The sequence below is a fragment of the Thalassophryne amazonica genome, chromosome 3 (assembly GCF_902500255.1).
Source record: "Thalassophryne amazonica chromosome 3, fThaAma1.1, whole genome shotgun sequence".
Taxonomy (NCBI): Eukaryota; Metazoa; Chordata; class Actinopteri; order Batrachoidiformes; family Batrachoididae; genus Thalassophryne; species Thalassophryne amazonica.
Window position 1 is genome coordinate 65,830,841 of NC_047105.1, and position 16,612 is coordinate 65,847,452.

At 40.7% G+C, this 16,612-nt stretch overlaps 1 protein-coding gene across 2 annotated transcripts in view; it reads left to right on the forward strand.

Annotated features, from left to right (window-relative positions):
* Nucleotides 1-16,612, forward strand: part of cse1l (CSE1 chromosome segregation 1-like (yeast)) — a 56,509-nt gene that overhangs the window by 9,969 nt on the left and 29,928 nt on the right. For both annotated transcript variants that reach the window (XM_034166602.1, XM_034166601.1), the window contains 5 exons: nucleotides 2,231-2,321; nucleotides 2,432-2,539; nucleotides 13,608-13,700; nucleotides 13,789-13,956; nucleotides 14,039-14,168. In XM_034166602.1, the coding sequence (XP_034022493.1) occupies nucleotides 2,231-2,321; nucleotides 2,432-2,539; nucleotides 13,608-13,700; nucleotides 13,789-13,956; nucleotides 14,039-14,168 (590 nt within the window). The remainder of the gene's footprint in view (nucleotides 1-2,230; nucleotides 2,322-2,431; nucleotides 2,540-13,607; nucleotides 13,701-13,788; nucleotides 13,957-14,038; nucleotides 14,169-16,612) is intronic.

Genomic DNA, 16,612 nt, shown 5'->3' on the forward strand with positions numbered 1-16,612 from the left:
TTGCACCAAGTGGACTGACGTGAATCATGGCTCCAACACTAGAGATGTCAATTGAAACAAAGGAGAGGATTATCAAACTCTTAAAAGAGGGTAAATCATCACGCAATGTTGCAAAAGATGTTGGTTGTTCACAGTCAGCTGTGTCTAAACTCTGGACCAAATACAAACATGGGAAGGTTGTTAAAGGCAAACATACTGGTAGACCAAGGAAGACATCAAAGCGTCAAGACAGAAAACTTAAAGCAATACGTCTCAAAAATCGAAAATGCACAACAAAACAAATGAGGAACGAATGGGCGGAAACTGGAGTCAACGTCTGTGACCGAACTGTATAAAACCGCCTAAAGGAAATGGGATTTACATACAGAAAAGCTAAACAAAAGCCATCATTAACACCTAAACAGAAAAAAACAAGGTTACAATGGGCTAAGGAAAAGCAATCGTGGATTGTGGATGACTGGATGAAAGTCATATTCAGTGATGAATCTCGAATCTGCAGTGGGCAAGGTGATGATGCTGGAACTCCAATGAGATTTATAAAGATGAGTGCCTGAAGAGAACATGTAAATTTCCACAGTTATTGATGATATGGGACTACATGTCAGGTAAAGGCACTGGGGAGATGGCTGTCATTACATCATCAATAAATGCACAAGCTTACGTTGATATTTTGGACACTTATCCCATCAATTGAAAGGATGTTTGGGGTTGATGAAATCATTTTTCAAGATGATAATGCATCTTGCCATAGAATAAAAACTGTGAAAACATTCCTTGCAAAAAGACACATAAGGTCAATGTCATGGCCTGCAAATAGTCCGGATCTTAATCCAGTTAAAAATCTTTGGTGGAAGTTGAAGAAAATGGTCCATGACAAGGCTCCAACCTGCAAAGCTGATCTGGCAACAGCAGTCAGAGAAAGTTGGAGCTAGATTGATAAAGAGTACTGTTTGTCACTCATTAAGTCCATGCCTCAGAGACTGCGAGCTGTTATAAAAGCCAGAGGTGGTGCAACAAAATACTAGTGATGTGTTGGAGCGTTCTTTTGTTTTTCATGATTCCATAATTTTTTCCTCAGAATTGAGTGATTCCATAATTTTTTCCCTCTGCTTGGTCTAAAAAAAGTAACCGTTACTGACTGCCACAATTTTTTTTCCTGATTTCTTATAGTATTTCTTAAAGCCAGAAAGTTTCCATTTGAAATGACTTTAGTTTTGTGTCATGTCTGTGATCTGCTTTTTTTCTTACAAAATTAAACAACTGAATGAACATCCTCCGAGGCCAGTGATTCCATAATTTTTGCCAGGGGTTGTATAAACAGAAAGGGGACTTACATTTTGGTGTTCCACTGTGACGTGTAGTCCATTGACGCTGTCCACTGACTTGGGACTTCCATTAAAAAAAAGACTTTGTGTAGTTCCTCAGTCCAGCCAAAAATCACACCAGCGTTTTATGTGAGCAGCTCTTCATGCATCCAGACGGCTTACAGCGGAGTGGATTTTTTTTTTGTGTGTGTGTGTGTGTGTGTGTGTGTGTGTCCACTTCAAAAGTGGACCATTTCAGTTGTGTTTGGGGGGGCGTGCTTTCACCCCTTTGGCTACGCACCTGTGCTGTCTGTTACCATGAGGAAAACAGACACGAAGAGGAGAAAAACCCCATTTATTTATTTGAAAGTGCTACTTCATTGTACAGTTCGAAGGGTATATCACATGCACCATCTGTCAGAAACAGACTTGGTGTGTATTTGAAGTGAAGGAGAGTGAATTGTGTTTTAAAGCTTATACCGCTGCAACACTGACAGTAAGTGATTAACGGGCACTGGCTATTATTGCTTTGTTTGCACTGAGCTTATTAAACGGTGAAGCATTTCTGCGCTGTTAATGATCTGTGTGAATAAATTACACTATTGTGTATTTAAAGCAAATGAGTGTTACTGTGCTTTTAAAACCTGCAACAACATTGACTGGCTGCTCAATTTGCTGACGTGTATATGAAAGCCCTATCCATATCAATTAAAATTGTATAAATGTTATCACAGTAATCTACATAAATTTGATGATGATCCCAGTTCGAGATTGTTGCATCAACCAGGCCTATTTATGAACACTAATTATATAACACATGATAGCAACTAGAATAGCAGAGCAGGTGCATCATTTTGTGAGTTTGATCACAGATCTCTGGCTTATTTATTTATTTATTTATTTTCATTCTTTTTTTGTAACAACAGGTATCGCCATGAGTTTAAGTCCAATGAGCTTTGGACAGAGATCAAACTTGTTCTGGACACATTTGCCTTCCCCCTGACAGAGCTATTCAAGGTTTGTAGAGATTATTGTGCAACAGAAATCTATCATAATGTCCAAAGTGAAATAGTTGTTCTCTAACAAACATTGAGAAGTTCATGTTTATTTTCCTGTCTTTATTTTAGGCCACTATTGGATTGTGTAAGACTCATGCAACAGATGTCAGTGCTTTGAAGGTTCTCTTCTCTTCTCTCACACTCATCTCCAAGCTTTTCTACAGTCTTAACTTCCAGGTCAGTTTTGTATGAATTGTGTTTATTCACTTTTCTATTATTAACAGTTTTTAAACCCACCAAGAAGGTAATGAGTCAGAACATATGAAATCATCAAATTTACAAAGAAGCTGTTGCTGCACATTGACAAAAAATTAACATTGAATTACCCATGCAAAACGCATGAAAATAAGTATGTTGAAGAAAAAAAATTGGATCAATATCTCTTGAAGGTCTTGAGATTCAGACAATTAAAATGTTCATTGAATTTTGTGTAAATTAGCATTTTTGCCATTTTTAAACATCTTTCTTAGCAAATAGACCATGGGTTAAAGTTCTCCGTCACCACGACGGATTTCCGTCATATGGAAAATTTAACCACACATACTCGTGCGCATGTGGTGTCATGCATGTTTTGGGGCCGAAATATGATAGTCTCACTGTCAAAGCAGCATCCCATTCTGCTTCAATCAAAGCCGCAACAGTGTCAACGTGGACTGCGGAGGAAGGGACTGTGTGAATTTTCCTTTTGTTTTACTGTTTGCCATGAGCCACTGTCTTTCTCCTCCCTGTCTTTGTGAGAACATTGGCAGACACTCCCCAAGTAGAGCGGGGTGTGGCTTTGCTTTGAACCAACGAAGCATTGATCCGACTCTGCTTCGATGGTTTGTTGTATTATTTCACTTTATCTTAAATTTCCCCCGCTAAAACCCTAAAGAGCATACATCTGTGAGTAATATTTACCTTTTTTATATTAAACTGACCTGTTATGGTCTTCTAAAACAGTTGATAGATGTATATTAAACTTAAAAACGGGACAGATGCTAACGCGTTAGCATGTCTATGGCTTTTTCAATGTTAAAGTTAGCATTGAGCTGTTCGCATCTCAGCACAGTTTGTGTGCATTTGTTTTGTGTATAATAAATAATTAATGGCTTAGGGTTTGTTGTAAAAGAGTCAAATGTATTACAAATTGTAATTTTTTTTATTTATTTTATATATTAATAATAGCAACAACAACAAAAGTAATAATAATTAATATTGCTACAATACAATTTTTTTTCTGGCAAATATTTGCACCACACATAATGTGGCTTCACACTTTAAGTAGAAGGGCTACCCCATCCAGACTTCTTCAGCTAGATAGCATCCAAATACCCAATACAACAATACCCAATAAAGGATTATGGCTCCGTATATGTGATCCGGAACAGGGCAGCTGTCTGTATTGCTACAATACAGTTTTTGAGAAACAGACAAAAAGAATCTGATAAAACAAAACACAACAGAAAAGGTAAAACCAACTAACAGTGAACATAAATAACTGTTTCCTGTGAACACCTAGTGACTCCGCTTCATCCCTGTTTTAAAAAAAAAATGCAGTAAACTGCACAGTTGTCTTTTTTCATGAAAATTGCTTATTAAAGATCACATATTACACTTTAGTCAGGCCTTTAAAATATTTTTGTGGACTCTTGCTGTAATATGTTGTCAGTGGTTGAGATAGTTGCTGTAAGCATCTAAAAATGCTCATATCGGGTGAAACCTGATGGAAATCTCTTTGTGGTGTGTCGGTGATGTATGTATGTGCAAAATAAAAACATTACTCCAGGTATGTTTTCAACGAGAATATTACATAATAACTTTATTACAAGCTCAAACGATGTTGTGTGACAAAGGCCTTTTAATAACTCCAAGAAATAATGGCAAAACTCACATGTAAGGAAAAAAAAACAAACAAACAAAAAAAGGTTAATCGATTCCTAAAATATCGTTTAGGTGCAGCCCTAGTTTATTTTACGAGTGAGAGAATTTTACTGATTAAATTTGAATACAGCAGTTTTGAGTTTCTCAGTGCGCATGCGTTTTCAAAACTGGTGACAGTGTGACTTTACGCACAGCAGAACAATGTTGTCCGTTGCTTTAGGCCCTAATTTTGTATTTTATTGACTGTATAGCTAGCGACAGAACCCATTTGGTGCATTCACCGGATTAGAACCGATCAAAATACTACAGAAGACAAATTTTTACTTGACAGTTTGAAGTGAGTTTTGTTTCAGAGGACTTCATACCCATTACAATTCACTAGAATATACAAAATTTGACTTGCTCTTTTAAAAATCTTTTGGGGGAGATCCCCCAGACCCCCCATAATCAATATTGTGTTTTTACTTAACGGTTTGAAGTGAGTTTTCTTTGTTTCAGTGAGCTTCATACCCATTAAAATTCACCAGAATATACAAAATTTGACTTGCTCTTTTAAAACATTTCTGGGGGAGCACCCCCAGTCCCCCCATAACACTATGTAACACAATTTTTGTTCCTGCCTTCTAAGTGTTATATTTCAACTGCTTATGTCTAAAGTCTATGGAAAAATGACTACATTCAGCGCAAACTTTGATTTTATTTATTTTTTTACGTTCTAGAAAGTTCAGAAAATTTCTTGAAATTTCTAGGTAATTCTGGAAACTTCTAGAAAATTCTGGACAGTTCTAGCAGTTAAAGAATATTCTAGAAGACTACTCAGTAGTAGTGAAGGCGAATCGAGAATATTCTTGAAAACAGACAAATTTCTAAATATCAATGTCCTAATCACAGAAGCAAAGTTTCTGTGGAATAACTTTTCTATTTATTTAAGGCATAACAGGTTAGGAAAACACACTGTGTACCCAGGAACAAAACAAAAATAAAAATTTGTTACATAGTGATAGTGTGTTTTTACTTCACACTTTGAAGTGACTTTTCTTTGCGTCAGAAGGCTTCATACCCATTAAAATTCACCAGAATATACAAAATTTGACTTTTTCTTTTAAAAACGTTCTGGGGGAGTTCCCCAGACCTCCCATAATAAATAGTGTGTTTTTACTTCCCACTTTGAAGTGAGTTTTCTTTGTTTCAGAGGGCTTCATACACATTAAATTTCACCAGAATATACAAAATTTGACTTGCTGTTTTAAAAAAATTTCTGTGGGAGATCCCCCAGACCCCCATAGTTTGAAGTGAGTTTTCTTTGTTTCAGAGGGCTTTATACCCATTAAAATTCACCAGAAAATACCTCATTTGACTTGCTCTTTTAAAAAATTTCTGGGTGAGATCCCCCAGACTCCCCCATAATCAATACTGTCTTTTTACTTCACAGATTGAAGTGAGTTTTATTTGTTTCAGAGGGCTTCATACCCATTAAAACTCACCAGAATACATAAAATTTGACTTGGTCTTTAGAAAATGTTCTTGGGGGGGCACCCCCAGACCCCCCAGAATCAAGACTACACCCCACCCCCACCACCATTTTATGTACCTTTATGTTCAGGTTTTGCATTATTTTAATGCTTTGTCTGTCTCTCCTTAGAGGCTATTTAGAATAGATCTGTATGCTGTATAATGTGTTTATTGTATTTATTGAGGAAAAACGAGTGTGTGCCCCCACTATGCCACATTTTAGGAAATTGCTGGCATTGATTTTTGCCAGGAAAAAATTTCAGTCAGATGAAAATTTATTGCTTTAACCCATGAAATAGATACCTCATAACATTTCTTCTTGCAGGAGTGCTTCTCAGTGTTACAATGACCTGATAACTTGAAAGAAAACTTCATCACAAACCCTTTCAGCTGAAGTAGGTCCATGTACAGACCCTCAATGTCACCACAAAACCTCACTTGTGATTTTATATATATATATATATATATTTTTTTTTTTTCTGCATCAGGGAAACTACTTAGGATGCTGTTGCATTTCAGATTTTATATTCAGGGATGTGAAATTTCCACAGCTGTGTAATGGATCACAGCTGATCCGTACAGACTGCCCCCACGGTTCAGCAAGCATGTGAACTGCCGATTAGTTGCAAACTTTACATGAGTGTGATTGTTGTCTCATGCTGACTTCATTTTAAAGTGATCGCTGCGTTAATTTTGATGCAGTTATGTAGGGATGGACGATAACCCATATTGCAGCCTCTTGCGATAACGATATATATCATGATATATAAATCATAATAGAATTATTTCAGAACAGGTAACGGAGACCTTAAGGAAGGTTAAACTGCTGTTCATCCAGCTCTTAACAAGCTGGACAAAACCTATCTTCATATGGGGCAACTGTTTGTTGTGATTTGGCGCTATATAAAAAAAAAATTGATTGATTGATTGATATGCCAGCAACCTCTGTGCTGTGTGAGAGGGTCTTCTCCAAAACTGGAGAGGTAGTAACAAAGAAGAGGAACAGACTTGAGCCTAACACCGCTGAAATGATCTCGTATTTAAATTAAAACCTTGTAAGTGCCCAAATCACCTTCATTTCGTACAAATATTTTCATAATGGTGTCTAGTTCACAAACATTTCTCAATGTGTCTCTGTTACATACAGTATTTTATGATGCCACAATCACATTATAACATTCATTTATATTAATGTCTTTAAACGAAAAATAGTCAAAAATTTTAAGACGCACATAAAACCTTTATTATTAAACATACATGACAGTACCTTACTAGTTCATGACACCTTGCCCTTTGTTGTTCCATGCAATGCATACTATATTGAAGATTGGACAGCAGTTGTCACCATATTTGTGTAAAATGCTTCAAACCACTGAACCATTTCAACACAATTGCTTCATATTGATTCAGTGGTTCAAAAAGCTTTGGTTTCTCTTGTTGCTTCTCATAGCTGGTGGCGCAGACCAAACGGTCCCCACTAACTTCACTGCGCATGCTTCATTTGAGCGTCACCAGCATTTCACTGATTATTGCCTAGTTTCTGCTTAAAATTGCCAGGTTTCTGCTTAAAACTGACTTTAGAATGATTTAAGAGATCATCTGATGGTTAAAAATCACATTATTCTCTTTCATCGCTTTGGATGTAGAGTCCATCTCACCATTTTTTTTTTTTTTTTTTTTGTGACAGATTGGTTGCCGACACCGGTCTCACAGACCTGACGCTCCCCCACTCTAAAAATTAGTCTGCCCTGCCTACACTGTGCCTTCACTGCGCATGTGTCTGAGACTGACTCTCTACACACAATGATGACATTGTTATTATTAACCATCAGATGACAAAGTAAAACCTCTTAAATCATTCTAAAGTTAGTTTTATGCAGAAACAAGATGAGAATTGGTGTATCGCTACTGATGCTCTGAATTGACGCAGCAGCAGCACGTCACACTCAGACGTGCTGCTGTGGTGCTCTGACCGGTCTCCTGTCTTTTATTACAAAATAATGCTGAATTTATGTGGAAATGATTGTTGTACAGAAGCTTCAGATATCTGCCGCTGAGCTAGATGATGACTGAAGTGCAGTTTTAAGCAGAAACAAGGTGATAATCGGTGAATCACTGGTAACGCTCAGAAAGTATGTTGCTAACGCTCCGAAATGACGCATGCACAGTGAATTCAGGACGGACTGATTTTTATGGGAGACCATTCGGTCGGTGATACCGGAACTGTTGCCCCACACACTCCACAGAGTTTGCTGCTGCTTGGCGGGCAGTTTAAGTCCAAACCAAGTCCAAATAATGGATGTTGCACCAGTCTTTTTCACCAGCTCCTCCATTTTGTTTTCAGCCGTGTTTAATCAAAATCACGATTATGCGTTACAGTTCAATGCTCCAACTTTTGTGGGTTGCGATTGTGTCATCAACATTCTTCTCTGGTGTTTAACAGCAGCCAGCAAACGTATTGTTGCATTTCTACCACCTTCGATCCGTTAACATGCATTATCACAATAGTGCAATCTGTTGTAGGCTACTTTTGTATCGTTTATGTCTCATATTGTTTCTGTTGCCCATTACTACAGTTATGGTAAAATCAGTCTGAGTGGAAGAAATGCAGCTGCTCCTCGCTCACACAGCCTGTTTAAAAAAAAAAAAAAACAGCCTTGTGGAGAAACTAGCTCCCAGTGTGGCCGTGTGCTCATGCAACGCTTACAGCCCAGTGTGCTTCTGTATCAGCCACACACACAAAATCTCTGTTATCATTTAGAGTTGAGGACAAAATGTATGTCTTCTCTTCCCTGTGCAGTCGTGAGCCCAGTGAACCAAAATGTTTACCGATTTCTTCAATTCTATAATAAAGTGGAATATTAATGTTAATGACAATCAAGTAACTCTGGAGTTCAGACTGCAACAACAGTTTTTTGATTGATTTCACCTCTCAAGAGCAGCCACCCCTCAAACGTGGCCAGCGGCCCACTCAAAACAACAAAAATCCTCTCAACAACAGCTATTTAACGGAAACTCACAACTGGGTTTTCCCACGGAAGTTGCGTTCAAACTCTCCTGCGAATGTGAGCTCGCAACACTACTCCAGTAAACCAAAACCCAAAGAATAATGGCCCCCGTTGGCAAAACCCCCGCGTTCTGGTAAAGGTGTGTTTGCACATAAGCAAGACGCGTTACGAATGTCATTTTTCTGTCATCCGTGACACATTCGTGACACATTCCTGACATTCTTAACGTGACTTAACGCGTCTGAATAGGTTTCTTAATAGTGCGTGTTGGTGCGTGATATTCTTGATATTCGTGGAGCATGTTTTTGCCTGTCAAAAAATCTTCCACGAATGTCACACACCATCCTCATTTCGTCTCACGTTGTGGAAGTCACAACTGAGCGTATTGATCCATCTTGATGAGTACTGATCCTTAATAGAACGTGACAACGTTCGTAGTAGTTCCTGTGATGGTTCTTGGAGCCCAAACTGTCACGCGTTATTACGAAGTGACACGGAAACTGTCAAATTTTGACATGACTTGTAACGCGGCGTCACATTTCACTGCGCGCCACAACGAATCAGTTTTCCGTCACGTGCACAAATAAACTCGGCGCCACAGCGTTCAGTTTGATGCAGTATGCCGAAGAGGAACAGTGACGCGAAGTCAACCAAGTGTCGTTCCACAGTTCCTGCTGAAGCTCCTCAGGACGCTCCTGCAGGTGTTCCACCTGCTGTTGTAACCAATGAGCGGGAGAATGAGTCTGAGCCAGAGGAGCGAGAGGAGATTCACGTGCAGCCAGACATCTCTGCGCCTCCTCCAGTCCGGCGGAGGAAGAAGCGCGCGCAAACTTAAACCCTGCTGCACCGCATTCAGTTTGATTGCTGACACCAAGTCGGCGAAAAGTATCATTTCAGTGCTCTTCAGTGCGCTCCTGCAGGTGTTCCACCTGCTGCATGTGCCTGATGTTTGGGAAAATGCGCGAGACGAGAGCCGCATGAAGCCACACATCTGGCTCTGTCCATCTCCTCCTCCTCTCTGCACCACTCCATGGCACAGAGCCCAACTACGCACGCAGTCACAAAGTTCTTCTGAAAAACTGGGTTACCCAATCCAGTCAAAGATTCAAGCTTCTCTACTATGGAAACCACCTGGACAACTGAGAGCCTTCACAGAAACTTGCCTCATATGTGATTTCAGGACATCAAAGTTTGCATGCGTTTTGTGGAGTTTGAAATTGGGATTAACCATGAAATAAAGGTAATACTGTAATTCATTATTATCACATTGTCCTAAAAGTTCCCTGAAAAGCCTTCAGTTAATTCAAAATGCTGCAGCTAGAGTACTGACAGGGACTAGAAGGAGAGAGCATATCTCACCCATATTGGCCTCTCTTCATTGGCTTCCTGTTAATTCTAAAATAGAATTTAAAATTCTTCTTCTTACTTATAAGGTTTTGAATAATCAGGTCCCATCTTATCTTAGGGACCTCATAGTACCATATCACCCCAATAGAGCACTTTGCTCTCAGACTGCAGGCTTACTTGTAGTTCCTAGGGTTTGTAAGAGTAGAATGGGAGGCAGAGCCTTCAGCTTTCAGGCTCCTCTCCTGTGCAACCAGCTCCCAATTCAGGTCAGGGAGACAGACACCCTCTCTACTTTTAAGATTAGGCTTAAAACTTTCCTTTTTGCTAAAGCTTATAGTTAAGGCTGGATCAGGTGACTCTGAACCATCCCTTAGTTATGCTGCTATAGACTTAGACTGCTGGGGGGTTCCCATGATGCACTGAGTGTTTCTTTCTCTTTTTGCTCTGTATGCACCACTCTGCATTTAATCATTAGTGATTGATCTCTGCTCCCCTCCACAGCATATCTTTTTCCTGGTTCTCTCCCTCAGCCCCAACCAGTCCCAGCAGAAGACTGCCCCTTCCTGAGCCTGGTTCTGCTGGAGGTTTCTTCCTGTTAAAAGGGAGTTTTTCCTTCCCACTGTGGCCAAGTGCTTGCTCACAGGGGGTCGTTTTGACCGTTAGGGTTTTTCCGTAATTATTGTATGGCCCTGCCTTACAATATAAAGCGCCTTGGGGCAACTGTTTGTTGTGATTTGGCGCTATATAAATACAATTTTTTTGATTTGATAGGAGTGGACTGCAGTAGGAATCTTGGCGAAGGGAACATAGGTGATGAGGACACAATGGGTAGATATGGTATCAAGGACAGGAATGTGGAAGGGCAGATGGTAGTTGATTTTGCAAAATGGGTGGAAATGGCTGCGGTGAACACCTACTGTAAGAAAAAGGAGGAGCATAGGGTGATGTATAAGAGTGGAGGATGGTGCAGCCAGGTGGACTACATTCTTTGTAGGAGATGCAAGCTAAAAGAAATTGGAGACTGTAAGCTGGTGGCAGGAGAGAGAGAGAACTCAACAAAGGATCAGATGGTGGAAGTTGAAGGAGGAAGACTGTGTGAAATTCAGTGAGCAGGTAAAAGAGGTACTGGATGAAGGGGAAGCAGTTTTAGACAACTGGAAAAGTACTGCAGTTGTGGTAATGGAGACGGCAAGGAAGGGTACTGGGTGTGACATCTGGAAAGTGGAAGGAAGACGAGGAGATTTAGTGGTAGAACGACGATGTCCAGGAACGTATAAGGAGAAAGAACTTGGTGAAAAAGAATTGGAATAGTTGGAGAGAAGAAGAAACTATAGAGGAGTACAAGAAGATGCGGCAGAAGGTGAAAAGAGAACTGGCAAAAGCTAAGGAAAAGGCATTTAGCGAGCTGTACAAGAAGTTGAATAGTAAGGAAGGAGAAAAGGGCTTGTACCGATTGGCAAGACAAAGGGACAGAGTTGGAAAGGATATGCATGGGTGGTAAAAGATGCACATGGTAATGTGCTGAAAAGCGAGGAGAGTGTGTTGAGAAGTTGGAGGAAATATTTTGAGGAGCTGATGAATGAAGAAAATGAGAGAGAAAAGGCTGGATGATATGTAGAGAGTAAATCAGTAAGTACAAGCTATGAAGAGGATAAAGAGTGGAAAGTCATTTGGTCCAGATGACATTCTGGTAGAGGCATGGAAATGTCTTGGTGAGATGGCAGTGGAGTTTCTAACCTGATTGTTTAATAAAATGTTGGAAAGTGAGATGATGCCTGAGGAGTGGAGACAAAATGTGCTGGTTCAGGGTTCTCCCTACACATTGGAATAACGGCATCACGACATTATACTTCCATCTAGCGCTGATATAGTGTAGTGTCATCTCATACTGTAAGTGTGAATTCATGTTACAATGACTCGTTTTTAAGTGATAAGTGTTGATTTTGATGCAGTCATGGAAATAACAGCAGCCGGTCTCCACTGTGCGAAAACTTACTGCGCATGCATGCTTATGAACGCAGCCTGTTAACAGTTTACTAGATGCTCAGCTTTGTGCACGCTAAATGCTTTCATCAATATAACTGAAAAATCTAAGAAATACATCTGTGTGATCAGACAGCAAGCTGTCTGACAGACAGCCTGAAAAACAGCTGAGGTCCTGGTGTACTGTGTGCGACAGTGTGCTGGTCCATTACAGAACAGACACATCAAGACAAACTCTCAAAGTAAAAATAAAAATAGTCTTCCAGCTCCACAAAGAACAAAATACAAAAAACAACAACAAAAAAACCCTGAACAGGGCTCATCCACTTGTGATTTCCAAAGTCCACTGCACCAAAAAAGACCCCACGCGCGCGATCACCTGCCGATGTCCCGGAGTTACTCTCAAAGTTGTCTCACGATTGTGGCATATTAGATTGGAAGTCCATTATCTCCTGAAAATAACGTATTCCGACTTTTTCCAATGTAAGAAATCCATCTGCGTGTCTGGCAGCCTGTTTAAAAAAAAACAACAAAAAAAAACCCAGCATCATGGAGACATTCTTCGTGCACGTTCACAGCGGGACTAAAATAGTATCCAACGACACAAACAGCAGCGTCGCCACATGTAAGAATCCAACATCCGACAGACTCTTAAATAAAATGAAGAGTTTTGGGGTAAAGTGTGTTGTCTCCTGTCTGTAAAGCCGAGCCTTCACTTTTGAATGAAAGCTCAGAAGCTTTGTCATCAGATGACACAGCATTTGTTTCACTGTCAGCCAGCCATCTAGATGTTTCTCCTTGTCCTAAAATCTACTTCACATGCCGAGATATACAGAAATGCACCTGCTGACTTGGGGAGGAAAGCTGGACCTTTTGTTTTCTTTCTGGAATCTCCTACATTTTAAATAGTCTATCTGTACATTCTTTTTTTCTTACAAATACTGTAATTTTATTGCACATTCGTAACATGTATACAGTGTGTCAGTGAAACACAAACATTTTAGATTTATTTCGCTAATCAACGATTCAGCACCAAGTCAGACCAGAAACTGTGCTAAAAGATTTTCATTTTTGTCTTAGGACTTCAGGACGCAAGGTCGGATAGGTACCCAAGTGGAAGTGTTGCACGCCGCTTCGGGTGATAATTGCCAACAGCACCGCTATACTAAAAAATTTCTGGGGAGAACCCTGTGGTTCCTGTTTTTAAGAACAAGGATGATGTACAGAGCTGAGAGAGACATAAAGTTGATTAGCCACAGCATGAATTTATGAGAAAAAGTAATAGAAGCTTGGCCGCATTTCATCTGTATCATCCAGATGAAGTGAGGTCACTTGCGAACTTCAAACAGGCCTGGACGTGTGCTGGTTTGAGCGAGGGGACCTTATCTGCCCTGCAGGGTTTTAAACCATGACGGCAGTTCATTCTGTTCCAAAGCCCTAGGTCTGGTGGCTGCTAAGGACACCGGTGCTCATTACTATTTGTGATTAAATGTACGCTTTTGGTCAATTCTGTACTTGGTCTTTTTAAACAGGACCTTCCAGAGTTTTTTGAAGACAACATGGAAGCTTGGATGACAAATTTCCACGGCCTACTGACTTTGGATAATAAACTCTTACAAACAGATGTGAGTTTTTAAGCTAATTTTTTAAACATTCCAGTGTTCTCAAATAATGTATTGTATTAAGTATGTGTTGGTTATGAACACTCTCTAGGATGAGGAGGAAGCAGGTTTGCTGGAGCTGCTGAAGTCTCAGATCTGTGACAATGTTGCACTGTACGCTCAGAAGTACGATGAGGAATTCCAGCCGTATCTGCCTCTCTTCGTCACTGCTATCTGGAATCTTTTAATTTCCACAGGCCAAGAAGTAAAGTATGATCTGGTGAGAGTAATAACACCTGACAATGTTTTTTTGCTTCCCCTATTTTTCCTGTGGTACTAAAGAAATTGTCTGATCTTTGCAGCTTGTCAGCAATGCTATCCAGTTCTTGGCATCAGTGTGTGAAAGGCCACATTACAAGCATCTGTTTGAGGATCAGAGTACGCTCACTAGCATTTGTGAGAAGGTCATTTTGCCCAACATGGAATTCAGGAGTAAGTGTAAAAGTCATGAGTTTTCATCTGGAAATGATAGTGGCATACTGGTAGTTCCACCAGGGTTTTATTTATTTTGCACACATTTTTGTTGGTTTGTTTAATAGTTACAGTAGGAGTATGCAATCTCTCTCTTGCTTGCTTGCTGTTCCCACTTTACATGTAAAGAAGAGTGGAAATTTGCTTCCATGGTGGGAGGCTGCCAGATTGGAGTCTAAACCATTGATGGGAGTTTTCTGGGAATTCCCAGAAATCTGGCCATTTACCTCCGTGGAGAACATTTCCAGGATATTTTTATTTTCTTGGCTCGCGTTGGATTTAGTCTGTGGTCTAATTTCATGATTTTCATATTCGTAAAATTGTTTGAAAACGTCCCTGTCGAGACGCCACAGTGCATATTAAGTCTCAGGTTTTCACATCCTTTTCCAAGACTGAAGGATAAATGTAACCTGTGGTCACTCATGCATACACCAGCGAATATTACCATTCAAAGAGGCAAAGCAGAACTCAGCCACATGGGGTGTGCAGCTAGTACATTCTGAGTGCCGGTCCCAAGCCCGGATAAATGAGGAGGGTTGCGTCAGGAAGGGCATCCGGCGTAAAACAAGCCAACCCAACTATGCAGACTCAGAATCGAATTCCCATACCGGATCGGTTGCGGCCCGGGTTAACAACGTCCGCCACCGGTGCTATTGCCCAACAGGGTGCTGGTGGAAATTGGGCTACTGCTAGGCGAAGACGACGAAGAAGAGGAGGAAAATGTTGCCACAAACAGCGGGAGAAGAAGAAAACTAGAAGGGTGGAAATGAGAGTGGGGACTTTGAATGTTGGTAGTATGACTGGTAAAGGGAGAGAGCTTGCTGATATGATGGAGAGGAGAAAGGTAGACATATTGTGTGTGCAAGAGACCAAGTGGAAGGGAAGTAAGAGCAGGAGCATCGGCGGTGGGTACAAGTTGTTGTACCATGGTGAGGACAAGAAGAGAAATGGTGTTGGGGTCATTTTAAAGGAAGAGTATGTTAAAAGTGTGTTGGAGGTTAAGCAAGTGTCTGACAGGGTGATGAGTGTGAAGTTGGAAATTGAAGGGGTGATGATGAATATCAGTGCATATGCCCCACAGGTAGGTTGTGAGATGGAGAAAGAAGATTTCTGGAGTGTCTTAGATGAGGTGGTGGAGAGTGTGCCCAAGCATGAAAGAGTGGTGATAGGAGCAGACTTCAATGGGCATGTTGGTGAAGGGAACAGAGGTGATGAGGAAGTAATGGGTAGATATGGTATCAAGGATAAGAATGGGGAAGGGCAGATGGTAGTTGATTTTGCAAAAAGGATGGAAATGGCTGTGGTGAATACCTACTTTAAGAAAAGGGAGTGGAGGAAGGTGCACACAGGTGGACTACATTCTTTATAGGAGATGCAAGCTAAAAGAAATCACAGACTGTAAGGTGGTAGCAGGAGAGAGTGTCACTAGACAGCATAGGATGGTTGTTTGTAGGATGACTTTAGAGGTAAAGAAGAAGAAGAGAGTGAGAGCTCAACAAAGGATCAGATGGTGGAAGCTGAAGGAGGAAGACTGTTGTGTGAAATTTAGCGAGCAGGTGAGAGAAGCACTAGTTGGAGGGGAAGCAATTTTGGACAACTGGAAAAGTACTGCAGATGTGAGGGAGACAGCTAGGGCAGTACTGGGTATGACATCTGGACAGTGGAAGGAAGACAAGGAGACTTGGTGGTGGAATGAAGGGGTCCAGGAAAGCATAAGGACAAAGAGGTTGGCGAAAAAGTTTTGGGATAGTCGGAGAGATGAAGAAAGTAGACAGGAGTACAAGGAGATGCAGCGTAAGGCGAGAAGAGAAGTGGCAAAAGCAAAGGAAAAGGCATACTGCGAGCTGTACAAGAAGTTGAATAGTAAGGATTGGCCAGACAAAGGAACAGAGCTGGAAAGAGCAGCAGGTTAGGGTGGTAAAAGATGCACATGGTAATGTGCTGACAAGTGAGGACTGTGTGCTGAGAAGGTGGAGGGAATATTTTGAAGAGTTGATGAATAAAGAAAATGAGCGAGAGAAAAGGCTGGATGATGTGGTGAGAGTAAATCAGGAAGTAAAAGAGATTAGCAAGGAAGAAGTGAGGGCTGCTATGAAGAGGATGAAGAGTGGAAAGGCAGTTGGTCCAGATGACATTCCAATGGAGGCATGGGAATGTCTAGGAGAGATGGCAGTAGAGTTTCTAACCAGATTGTTTAATAAAATCTTGGAAAGTGAGAGGATGCCTGAGGAGTGGAGACAAAGTGTGCTGGTTCCTATTTTCAAGAACAAGGGTGATGTGCAGAGCTGCAGTAACTACAGAGGCATAAAACTGATCAGCCACAGCATGAAGTTATGGGAAAGAGTAGTAGAAGCTAGGCTTAGAAAACAGGTGAAGATCTGTGAGCAGCAATATGGTTTCATGCC